The sequence below is a fragment of the Ceratotherium simum genome, chromosome 3 (assembly GCF_057802395.1).
Source record: "Ceratotherium simum simum isolate JZ-2026a chromosome 3, ASM5780239v1, whole genome shotgun sequence".
NCBI classification, from domain to species: Eukaryota; Metazoa; Chordata; class Mammalia; order Perissodactyla; family Rhinocerotidae; genus Ceratotherium; species Ceratotherium simum.
In genome coordinates this window covers 32164525-32178089 of record NC_141902.1, presented here as the reverse complement: position 1 = coordinate 32178089, position 13565 = coordinate 32164525, and the positions used below count along the sequence as shown (strand labels likewise).

Below are 13565 nucleotides of genomic sequence, written 5' to 3'. Positions count from 1 at the left end.
ACAACATGTGTTTTAAGTAAGTGAAGGGAAATCCCCTAGGTGTCATCCTACTCATGCCATGTAGCTCAACACACAAAAGCAACTTTTCAAAGTTCATTTTACTTATATTGATTGGTGGTACACTGAAGGAGTCTTAACATTAAGGAAAAAAATAGCAGAATAACACAAGAGGCAGAGCTGAAAACCATTTAGTTGCCATTTCTATTTTAACTAGTCTAGTGCTCTGCTGTGGAGTCACTGTATACTTTGCTACTCAAAATACAGAAAATGTTTCAATAGTTTCCTTTAGTTTCCCTTATCTTGAATTCACAAAATTGATTATTTTGGCTAAGACTTTTCCTTATTTACAATGACCAGAAAATCAGAAAATCAATTCAGAATTTCTTCATGATGAAATAGGACTATTTTAAGAATGTAGAGATAGTTCCACACCAATAAATCTAAAATGTAATGACTAGATAATCAGATTAAAGAAAACCACAGGAATCATGCAGTCATTTCAAGAAATATACCCCTAATATATTAAATTCAAACTACTTTTTGTGATATCAACACTTAGAAGGCCAAGGTCTATACAGAATGCTCCTTAACTTGATAAAGGTTATTGACCAAAAATCTTTGACCAACGTAATGCTTAACTGGAAAACATTAGAGGGAAACCTATAAAATCAGAAATAACACAAGGATGTCTACTATTCACTACTTTTCCAGGTTTCTTTTGGAGGTCCTAGGCAGCAGAAAAGAACTAGGAAAAAGATAAGTAACAATTTGTGTTTTATTTTCTAACATTAAAAACCTGATTAAAAATGGGCAAAGGATTTGAATAGACTTTTTCCAAAGAAAATACACAAGTGGCCAATAAGCATACGAAAAGACACTCAACATCACTAATCATTAGAGAAATGCAAATCAAAACCACAGCAAGATACTACCTCATACCCATTAGGGTGGCTACTATCAAACAAACAAAAAACCCAGAAAACAAGTGTTGGCAAGGATGTGGAGAAATTGGAACCCTTGTGCACTGTTGGTGGGAATGTAAAGTGGTGCAGCAGCCGTGGAAAACAGTAGGGAGGTTCCTCAAAAAAAAAAAAAAAAAAGGAAGAATTACCATACGATCCAACAATCCCACTCCTGGGTACACACCCAAAAGAACTGAAAGCAAGGTCTCAAGGAGATATTTGCACATCCATGTTCATAGCAGCATTATCCACAATAGCCAAAAAGTGGAAACAACCCAAGTGTCCACTGATGGACGAACAGATAAACAAAATGTGTTATATACATACAATGGAATATTACTCAATCTTAAAAGAAGGAAACTGATATATGGAGGAATGTTGAGGACATTACACTAAGTGAAATAAGCTCGTCACAAAAGGACAAATATTGTATGATTCTATTGCATGAGGTACCTAGAGTGGTCAAGTTCATAGAAATAGAAAGTATGGTGGTTGCCAGAGTCTGGAGGGAGGGGAGAAATGAGCAGTTGTTTAATGGGTATAGTTTCAGTTTTGCAAGATGAAAAAGTTCTGGAGATCCATTGCACAACATGAATATACTTAACACTACTGAACTGTACTTAATTGTTAATGCCTATTCACCTATTATGTAAACCATTATGTGCTACATATACAAAGTGAATCAATGCTTTTAAATAAAGAGATAAAATTTTAAATTGGTTAAGATGGTAAATTTTATGTTATGTATATTTTACAGTAAAAAAAAAACACAAATTCTCACGATTTGTCTACCAATAAAAAAATCCAAGGCTCAACTGAAAGACTAGAACTAATATAAGTCCGAGTTAGAAACATGAAAATCATTCACTTTGTTATACCAACAAAACCAATTTAAAAACATAATGAGAAATGAATCCCATTTATAATCAAATAAGCACAAATTTAAATGTGTACAAGCCATAAGAAGAACATTGTACATCTTTACTGAAGAACATAAAAGAAATCCTGAAGCTAGAGAGAGAAATCATGTTCTTCAATGGGAAGACTCAGTTTTATCAGCCCCCCTCATATTGACCTATAATTTAATATAATTCCAATTAGAACTCCAACAGGATCATTTCACAGATCTTGAGAAACTGACTTTCAACTTCATATACAAGAACAATTGTATATGTATGTGCACAATTACCCAAACAAAATTTAGAGGGAAAAAAAGAATTGAGGTGATTTGAATGACCAGATATTTAAGTAACTTTTAAACTACATCAACTGCAAAGACATAAAATCAGCACAAGGTTTAGATAAATATAACAAAAAATATTAAAGGATCTAGAAATAGATCAGCATATAGAAAAGAATTTACATATATGAGAGCAGGCACTCCATATCTGCAGAGCAAGAACAAACTATCTACTAAACTGTGTTGGGGCAAGCAGTTATCAACCTGAGAAAAACAAAACTAACAGCAGCTTACGTTATTTTGGTTTCACAGTCCGCCAGCACTGTGCTAAGGTCTTTAAACGCATTATTTCATTGAATACTAAAAACTGTTTTTTTGTACACAAATAAAGAACCTAAAGCATAAATAGGTAATTAGCTTGCCAGTAACTTGCCCAGTAAAGATAATTAACTTTCTCCAGAAACTGCTGAAGCCTAAAATTTGACTCCATGACATTGATTCCACAGCTGAAGCTCCCTAAATCATTACAGCACACTGGCACCCTTAACACATCGTATCTACACCACACACAAAACCAAACTCTAGATTGAATAAAAATCTAAACATATATGTGTATATATTAGTTAAAATATAGGTATTGTTAAAGTTTAGATTAGGCTTCCTTAATACCAACAACACAACAAATCCAGAAAAGATGACTACCTAAAACATACAATTTCCATACAATAAAAGACAGCAGGAGATAAAAGTCATGGCAAGCTGGAGACTAAGACTGCAATATATACAACAAAGGACTAGTTTCCTTGTTATATAAAAAGCTCCTTCAAATTAATAAGAATAAAGACGAATGACCCAATTTACAAAAGGGCTACGAACAACAGCAAGTCACAAAAGATAAAATGAAAAGATGTCCGGGGCCGGCTCTGTGGCTTAGCGGTTAAGTGCGCGCGCTCTGATGCTGGCGGCCTGGGTTCGGATCCCGGGCGCGCCCCAAGGCACCACTTCTCCGTCCAGTGCGAGGCCGAGTCCCACGTACAGCAACTAGAAGGATGTGAACCTATGACATACAACTATCTGCTGGGGCTTTGGGGGGAAAAAAATGAATAAATAAAATCTTAAAAAAAAAAAAAAAAAAATGAAAAGATGTCCAACCATGTATCAGAGAAACACAAGGGAAAAATAGTATGCAATTTCTGGGGCCGGCCCGGTGGTGTAGCAGTTAAGTCTGTGCACTCCACTTCAGCGGCCCAGGGTTCGCAAGTTCACATCCCGGCGCAAACCCAACGCACCGCTTGTCAAGCCATGCTGTGGCAGCGTCCCCTATAAAGTAGAGGAAGATGGGCATGGATGTTAGCCCAGGGCAAATCTTCATCAGCAAAAAGCGTAGGATTGGCAATGGATGTTAGCTCACGGCTGATCTTCCTCACAAAAAAAAACAAAAAACAAACCAGAATGGCTTGAATTAGAAAGACCAACCACACCAACTGCTAGCACAGATGTGCAGCAACTGGAACTGTGATGTACTGGTGGTGGGAGTATAAATTGATACCATCACATTGGAAAACTGTTTGGTATCATCTACTGACACTGAATACAGACATAGTCTATGACCAGGAATTTCACTCTCAAGTATACATGCAAGAGAAATGTGCTCCTATGTGTACCAAGAGACATGTACAAGCATGTTTATAGCAACATATCCATAACAGCCCCAAACTGGGGCCAAGACTGTTGTCCAGCATCATCACAACGGATAAATAAATTGTGATATATTCAATGAAATACTATTAGGCAATGAAAATAAATGAACTACAGGTACATGCAACAATAGGTCTGGTTCTCACAATTAATGTTAAAGGAAAGAAGCCAGACAAAAAAGCAAGTCAAGGGGGCCGGCCCCGTGGCTTAGCGGTTAAGTGCGTGCGCTCCGATGCTGGCAGCCCGGGTTCGGATCCTGGGCGCGCACCAACGCACCGCTTCTCCGGCCATGCTGAGGCTGCATCCCACATACAGCAACTAGAAGGATGTGCAGCTGTGACATACAACTATCTACTGGGGCTTTGGGGGAAAAATAAATAAATAAAAATTAAAAAAAAAAAAAGAACTAGTCCACGACACAGACCTCGCTGGATACTGACAGCATCTTAAAAAAAAAAAAAAAAAGCAAGTCAATTTATAATAAAGTCAAAAGCAGGTGAAACTAATCTATAGAGTCAGAAGTCAGGATTGTGGTTTCCTTTGAGGAAAAGGGAAATTAGGGTGATTGGAAGCGGGTTAGAGGAGGCTTCTGGGGTGCCAGTAATGTACTATTTCTTGATTTGCATGATGGTTACATGAGTATGTTCACTTTGTTATAATTCATAGAACTACATACTTGTCATAGGAGCAATCTTCCATCTGTTATACTTCAATAAAAACTCGTTTAAAAAAAAGCCAATTGTGGGGCCGGCCCAGTGGCGCAAGCGGTTAAGTTCGCCTGCTCTGCTTCGGCGGCCCAGGGTTTGCAGGTTCAGATCCCGGGTGCGCACCAACGCACTGTTTGTCAAGCCATGCTGTGGCGGCATCCCATACAAAGTGGAGGAAGATGGGCACAGATGTTAGCTCAGGGCCAATCTTCCTCAAGCAAAAAGGGGAGGATTGGCATCAGATGTTAGCTCAGGGCTAGTCCTTCTCACACACACGCACAAAAAAGCCAATTGTGATGCCATTGAACTTTACTATCTCATTTTATCTTTACAAGAATTATTTAAAATTATCCTCATCTATAAAAATGATGGTGATGATATCAACTCGGGTCACAGCTAATATGTGACAGAGCCAAGCTTCAAACTCAAGGCTATTTGATGCTCACATTCATGAAACCTGCAGTAAAGGTAATTCTAAACTTAAGTAGGTCCTCAGGACCTCCTGGTTTTATTTTCCTTTCCCTCTAAGACCATTTTCTACCTTTCTCATCTTTTGTTCTCACCCCTCCATCCAGTGCCTCTCTTTATCTGGCGGGAATGCTCAAGAGTTTAGGTATTGAAACTTCGTGTTTAGATATTTCTCAGAAATCAAGTTATTTGTTCTTTCTATAGAAGAAGAAATTTACAATTTCCCAGCTGCTTTCTACGGAGAAGGGGTTGGAAGGAGTGAGTGCCTTTTCTTTGCTGAGCTAGTTGATAGCTAAGAGCACACTAAATGGAGACAGGAGAAGAAGCAACTAAATGGGACTGCAAATGAAAAGGTGTAGGGGTGGGGGACTAGGAGGGGAGGATGCTGAAGCAGGAAAGGTGGAGAGGCTGCTTGGTAGAGGTTCCAGAAAAAGAACATTTAGTGGCTGGCAAGAGATGAAGATTTGAGGGGAAGAAGAAAAATGGGGCCACCGGGATAGAAATTGTGAGAAACAAGAAAAATATTGAAAGGAGGTATTTGTAAAAATGGGACATAGGATAAATAGACTCACTCAAGTCCCATAGGTTTTTTTAAATAATGAGCATAATTCTTAAATGCTCCTGTCCTGGGGTGTTTTCCTTGCTGGGTCTTTAAATGCCAGTATATTGGCAGAAAAAAATCCATCACTCTCCAATCCCTAGCCGACTTGGAGCTGCCATTCTTCAATTTAGATTGTAATTTCAGCTCTTTTATTAATTATATGTGTCTTTCAGTAAGTCATACTATCTCTGGCTCTCATGAGTAAAATGAGTAAGATGAACTAAACGATTTTTAAGATGCTTACAGCTCTAAATTTTTAATATTCTAAAATTCCAGATTCTATATTTTAATCTCTTGCTTCTACTCCCCTGAGCCAAAGGCCTTTACTAATATTTCCTTGAACACAACATGTGATTCCTGAGTTGCTGGTCCCCAGCCTGGGATTCCCTCTGCTTAATATCAAGCTTTAGCTCCCACTTATGTAGGGAAGTCAATCTCCTCCCCACAGCTCCCAGCCATAAAGTAAGTGGAAGCCTGACACATGAGCTTCATAGCTTCCCACAGCTCATGCGAAGAGGGCCTGGCTTCCCAGGCCACCCTCTTTCTACAGCCACAAAATGCAAGGCTTTCCTGGTCTTTAGTCTGTACAGCTTCCAATTTCCGGGTTATCACTATCACTCCATGAAAATGATGGTAACATGTCATAAAAGCCAATATACAATGAACAAACCCATTGCTTAGATCAAAAAAGGGGACACCTAGAGTAATCTGTCTAGACATATGACATTAAAGGGAAATCCATTCATGGCTAACGCAGCCTGTTAGCTATGAATGGAGAGGTTTTAAAAAGTACCGTAGGCCAATAAAATATTCCAAGATATTTATAGCTCTCGCTGGCTGGTGAAGCAATGATTTCTGACTCATCAGGAAGGGTGGCACACAGCTCTATCACTTTAAAACCAAGGGAACCCAAGTTGGAAACAAACCAGAAAGTAGGCGGATCTTTACTAAGTCAAGGGATGAGTTATTTCTCTATCTCATCAAAAATAGAGACGCTTCCGAATTACCCTAAGGTTCTGTGTGGTGTGAGTATGCCCCAAGAGATGCCACACACATTGACAGCTTGCTCACTCACAATAACCAAGATGCCCTGTGCTAGGGTCTCCCTTCTACAAAAGTCATGCTCACTCAGGAGGGCAGTCCATATGCCATCCCCCAGCCCCAGGCCATCTCTGAGGTACAGCAAGTGGAGAAAAGAGCTTTTCCAGATGCACAGTGAAAAGAATCCAAACATGCAGTTAATTTTGTTTCGGAAAACATGAGAGCTTTTCTTCTTTGTACCTTTTTTCCCCTCATTCCATGGGTAATTAAACCACTGTCAGATCCCTAAATGGTACCATTTTAATCTCACAAACATTAACTTCATTTCCTCTCAGGATGCTGAGTGAGGCACATACCATGACAACATTTTTAAAAATTTCTTAATAAATAATGAGATGTTGCTGGCCATCCTTCAAAATACAAAACAGGAGATGAACAGGAAAGGAAGCCCAGCTCTGGGCTGAGCGTTTGTCACAAAAGTTCTTCATCTGAACCTGGGGAGGTGGGGGGGGGAGGATGTCTGAAATGTATGAGGAAGACACAGCAGTATCTTCCGTAGCTTTCTAGCATTAGATTTTCAAAGCAGTCTCAGAATATTAAGAATCACTAACCAGAGTAAAACTGAGGGAAGGTACCCCTGAATCAGTCAGTCCATCCAAATCTGTCCTTCATCCAGTCAGCCCAGCCTCGGGAGGGAAGTCTACAGAGGAGCTAGTGTGTGTGAGTCACTAGGTTCTTAGGAATGCATTTGACTTTTAGGAAAAATAAACAAATCACAAGACACAAATTCATATCATGTGTTTTGAAAAAATAATATGCCTGGGAATACATTTAGAAAGAAAATACAGGACATATATATATTTAGTTTACTGAGTCATAAAAGAAAATTTGGATAGTTTTATAAGACACGTTCCTGGGTGGAATACTAAGCATTTTAAAGATCACAATTCTCATTCCCACCTTCACATTAATTTATAAATTAATGCAATTCCAATAAAAATCCTAAAAGGATCCTTCTGAAACTTAAACAAGTAAACTAAGTTTTTCTGGAAGAATAAATAAATATGAAGAAAGCCAAAAACATTTTTTAAAAGTATGCATGAGAACTTGAACAGATTCTGAGATGTAAATGCTGCAATAATTAAGAAACAGGTACAAAATACAAACACAGAGAACGGAACATCCAAAATAGTTGAAAACTTAGCAAAGAGAGGAATAATTACTCCAGAAGCCTGCTGTAAAATTAGCAACTTAGGAAAAAAGCTGTCTCAGATTTCTACCCCAGGTCACACACCAAAATGAATTTTTCATATGAAATGGAAAGAAGAAAGGAAGAAAATAAAAGAAGAGGTAGAAAGAAATCATTTAAGAAATTTGAAAATATAGATGATCTTTGACTAGGAGAGCTCTACCAAAGCCAACAGACAAATTAGACAATAAAATGAGGATAGATTTTGATTACATAAATATTTAAAACTGCTATCACCAGAAAACACAATAAGTAAAAAAGCAAATTATAAAAAGAGAATATTCAGTTTTTTAAAAGTATTCATTTTATCTAAAGATATTCAGTAAGAAAAAAATATCGCAATTTATTAATATGCATCAAAAACCTTCAAAGGCATATACCCATGTACCTAGCAATTCCACCACAAGGAATTTAATACAATTAAAGATAAAAACAATTATGAACAAAAATACTTACAGCATTGTTATTTCCATTATTATATTACATATAACTACTAAATTTCTATTAATATAATCATTGTTAAAAATGTAAACATTTAAAGATACAGTTAACTTTTCAATTGAGAAAAGCAGTCTACACAGTGTGATCAAAAAACTTTAGGTATTAAAATCACATAGGCCTATGATAATTCAAATTGTTGGCAATGGTTTCTCTATGAAACAGAATTATAGAAAGTTTCTTTTGCTTTGTGATGTTTCTAGATATTTCCCTTTTGTATTTTGTAATATATAGGGAAACTTAGAACTTATGGAAGATTTTCCGAGATCAGCAAACAAAGCCTCTACATTAAGGAGACGGAGGTATCCACAGAGCAAAGCTCTGAATGACAGTCATTATGTTCTCTATGAACTGACTGGAGTAGAACACACAGCCTAAAGGGAGGGCATAAAGTGGCTCCCAGTCCTCTGACTTCTCTTTGGGTTTGGCCAGTGGAAGCGATGGTGGGAGAACAGAGAGCAGGGGAAGAACCTCAGGGTACTTACTGCCCCAGCTCCCTCCCTGTCAGGTCACTGTATCCCTCCACTGAAGGCCACCGCTCCTGGTGGGCAGCTCTCTCCACATCCCTCAGCCCCCCTCTGAAGTTCTGGAGAACTTGCCCCTTCAGGTCTAGGGCTGGAGAAACTTCTATTACTAGCCCCAGAGCACTGCTCCACCTCTTATCGCTTTTCCTAAACCCTGCCCACACCTTTGTAAATAGTCTCTAATTAACTCTCAGTCAAATCACCCAGCTTGTGTGTCACTTGATTCCCAACAGGATCCTGGCTAATATAGTAATATATGCAATTATCCAAAAAGAAAAATAAGGCTAAGTGAATTTATACTTCACAAAAGAAAAAGTGACCTGATGTGGTTGAGATAAATTTCCTTGAAGTTTGAGATAAATTTTAACCCTATGTTAACTCTATGATTCAATGATTCTATGATACTAGAACATCCTTATGCTTTTCAGTTTTGTTGTTGTTGTTTTAAGACTTTGGGTAAGTTACTAACCCTTACATAACCTCACCACGTACAGGACTGTATTTGAAGAGGAATAGAACACTGGTTTTCTATTTCTCAGGAGACAAATTTAAAGGTAGACATTTTTCTCCTAGGTTCCCTTGTATTGGATCACAGAACATCTTTTAACTTTGTTGTGACTGGGTTTTACTTAACTCCGAGCTTCACAAGCTTGTCAAATTTACTGCATCCAGATGTTTCTCTACTGTCTGCAGCACAGGAAAGTGGCACAGACTCACCATGAGTTGATTAACCATTTAAAGATGTGAGGGGCCCACTAAACGAGTTCTCCTGAAAAAGCAAGATCAGCCCACAAGCTTATTTCAATAGCAAGCTCCTGTACTCAGAGGAGGAAAGACAGTTCTGAGAAGAACATGGGGCCACTCAGATTATCCTCAGCCCAATTCTAAGGAAAAGGGGCCGCCCAGTGGCGCAAGCGGTTAAGTGCGCGCGCTCTGCTGCGGCAGCCTGGGGTTCGCTGGTTTGGATCCCGGGCGCACCGATGCACCGCTTGGCAAGCCATGCTGTGGCGGGGTCCCATATAAAGCAGAGGAAGATGGGCACGGATGTTAGCCCAGGGCCAGTCTTCCTCAGAAAAAAGAGGAAGATTGGCAGATGTTAGCTCAGGGCTGATCTTCCTCAAAAAAAAAAAAAAAGGAAAATGGGAAAAAATGCTCTTTTCAGTCAAAATGGCTGAGGCATCCCAAACTTAACGCAGAATTGCATTGATAATAATGTAAGAAAGCAGAGCACAAGAGACGGGAGAAAGCGACTCCCTCTTGGGCCTGGTTAACACTGGGGCCCCTCCCTGAGTGGTAGAGGTCAACTCTCCAGCATCTGTGGCAGTCTCTCGAGGGAGAGCTCTGATGGGTGCTGGTGCTTCTCTCATCTGGCACATCACCAAGGTTCTGAGGCTCATAGACTGGCAGTGGAAGTGCCCTTGATGGTGGCCACAGTGTCATCAGACTAGCATCAGAGGCTCTAGTGGGAGCCAAAGGCTTTAGCTGCTAAGGGAAGCAGCTGCAGTGTCAGCCGCTATAGATGATGCTGATGGCTTTGGAAGTGGCAGGAGAGAGCATCCGTGGCAGTGAGTACCAGCAACAGTAGTCAGCTACCCTCATATGGCTGAGAGGACTCCAGAACCCATAGCTTAAATAGACAGGTTCTCTTATATCAGCTCTTTTTATTCTTGAACAAAGTCAGTTTACAGTATTAGGTGATCTGTTAAGCCCTCAGAAAAAGATCATCAAATGATAAACTCTGAATAGAGGGAAATCCAAGCAGTGTCAAGTCCAAAGTGGCCGAGGGCAGCACAAGAACACCGTGGGACTCATGGTGAACAACACCATCTCTTTCCCAGCTCTGCCAAGGACTGGGTTCAGAAGTCGACAGCACTGAATTCCAACAGCACACTTGAAATATGCATGCTCGAGTCTTGACCTCCCATTTCACTAATTTACTGAATAATACACCCTGGGAAGAATAAAGAGCACTGAAGATGTAAAAGCATGAGACTTCAAACACCTTGAAATATCTTGGATCTAATTTCTCTCTGCACTCCATTCACAGTGGCAAGTTTTGTATGTTTCCCGAAAAGCAAGGAAACCAATGGAAATACCACAAAATGTGTTAAATTATAAACCAAATGCTTATAAGACTCCAGTTTTTTCAACAACAGTTTAAGAAAATCACAAGGAAAATGTTAAGGTCCTCAAAATGAGCAATAAATGACAAGGAAACCATATGCTGGTATTGAGTAATGGGGTAAAAAATAAGTCTTTTGCAGGCATGGAGTGTCTTATTCTTGATACCCTCGAAAGTATATCAGCAGAGTAAGGAGCACCTAGAAGGCTCTCAAGAAGCTGAGCACTAGACCTGGGAACAAAGTAAGTCAGCCACAGTCCTGCCACCCATGGGAACTGGCTGGGGATGATATGCCTTCCCCATACAACAACCAGCCCACCCTCTCTCTCTCTCATTGTCATTATGCCATCACAACCCACCCCACAGCACTCTCTTTATTCTCCCCTTCTTCTCCCTTTTCCCCCATCTCATCCAAGACCTTAGACAGCTCTGAGGACACATTTCTTGACCAAAAAAAAAGACTGGGAAAGCTACTGACAATATAAGTTACAGTGTTCCTCTGAGCTTCTGGAAATGGAAGAGAACAGAAGCAAAAACTAAAGAATCTCTGTAGAGGTATGAACATCCCAAAATATTACTTGAAGTGGATCGAAAACAATTTAAGATATTTATTTCCTTCCCTACTCAGCAAATACTCATTGCGACAAGGAAGATGGTCACAATGCACTGACAGGGACAAGACTAAGGTTACCAATATAAACTAGGAATAAGAACTTATAGGATTCTGGGTTCTCATTGAAGTGAACTTCAGTACTTTTATTTGTCTAAACTGTGCCCAATCATGAGAAAGATAACTTGGTAGGTGGTTCAATATTGCAATCATAAGCATTCCAATTCTAGAAAATCAAACGTAGGCAAGAAGACTGAAATAGCTATATATATTTCCACTAAGGCTATGATAGTTTTCATTCTATAAGTCAACCACTGCAGGAAAAAATGCTATGAAATAGTTGTCTTGGGGTACTCAAAAGTTGGCAATTGTGTACACGGAGGCTAAAAGCGATCAGGTTGCAGGATTTGAGATTCATTCGCCAATGAGATTTATCTATGTTCTCAATCACTGAAGTCATTTCATGATACTGCAGAAAACTCATATTACTAAACAACCTAAATTTTGATCCACTTATGCCAATCAACGAATAGGAACTGAAAGAAGTATTTTTCTATAATCAGATAGACTGATCTTAATATACATACATACCTAAGACAACAAGCAAAATACAAGCCCGTATAGATCAGATAATCTTCAAATATTAGGAAGAAGACAAAGTTTTCAGAGACACATGCAGACACACATATACATTAAGATATATCATCCTCTCCTTCATTTTTTTTTCTTTTTAATTTCATGTGAAGCTTTCACTTAAAGAGTAAAAATATCTAGATTCCCATTCCATTTAAATATTTTCAAGCAGAGCTCCTGGGAAGGTTTCCAGAGAGTTAGATTGCTTTTGAGTTGGCCATGCATTAAAAAAAGCTTTGTCTAACAAAAGTAAAGGAGTAACTGATATGGTATCTGTACATTCGTTCTGCACAAGGTTCCTGTAGCTCAAAAGCATTACTTACACACAGCAAATCAGATTACAGCTCTGGAGAATCATACTCTGCCTCTTCCAGCAACCTGCCAGCTCACACAGCATTACATGAGGGCCAACCACCTGCTTCCTGAGGAATCAGTAATCTATCTTCTCCATTAGTTGCCCAAAGGGTCTCCTACTTTACACACATGCCCCCACTTCATTCATTCCCTTGCATTCACCTTTCCTCTCCAAGATATTCGTTAATGATAAATGTGCAAGGGTTCACTTTAACAGCACAACCAAAAAGAAAAGCCTTCAGCATTACATTTTATAATGAAACAAAAACTCAAACTCTGAGAGACTACTGAACTACAACTAAAAGCCATTGCAGCAAGAGATTCATTCCTGGGTACCTGGCTTCTTTTCACATTACCTGCTTCAGTGTACTTCAATCCTACTTTTTCTTCTGTGTCTTTTGTCTTTGGGGGTGGCCAGACAGCCTGGAGTCTGCCAGGAGTCCTATCGTCCTGCTCAGTGGGGCTGTGGTCAGGCTGTTGAAAAAGTGGGCAAAGAAAAAAGTTAAATGAAATGTGGCCAGAGCCAATTAATCCCTGAAAATAAACATGCTAACTAACTCTAAAATTAATTTTAACGGCCAGTTGCACATTGCTCTCATCTACTGTAACTGAAACATATCACCACAGTATGATCCTTTTCCAGAAATGTAAAGTGATAAATGAGGGTGAAAATGAAAAAACTCAAGGCCAAGTGTTGCACAACCCTTAATTGTTGATTTTTATAACTATTTTTTTAAAATCATAAATAAACTTTGAGCTGAAGATACAGACACAAATGTACTACAACCAGGTACATTTCTAGGAATATTTGCAAATGTATCCCAAACAACTCCAGAGTTATTTATAACATAAAGACTAATTTTGCATTTTCTATGAGCGTTAGCTGTAGGCCAAGATACACTTCTCCGAGCACTCCGC

General features: G+C 39.1%; 1 protein-coding gene across 1 annotated transcript in view; it reads right to left on the bottom strand.

The window, feature by feature from the left end:
* LOC101404257 (formin-1) overlaps positions 1–13565 on the bottom strand; it is a 273413-nt gene that overhangs the window by 256646 nt on the left and 3202 nt on the right. Inside the window, 1 exon segment of the mRNA XM_004421375.3 lies at positions 13004–13121. Coding sequence (XP_004421432.2) covers positions 13004–13121 — 118 coding nt within the window.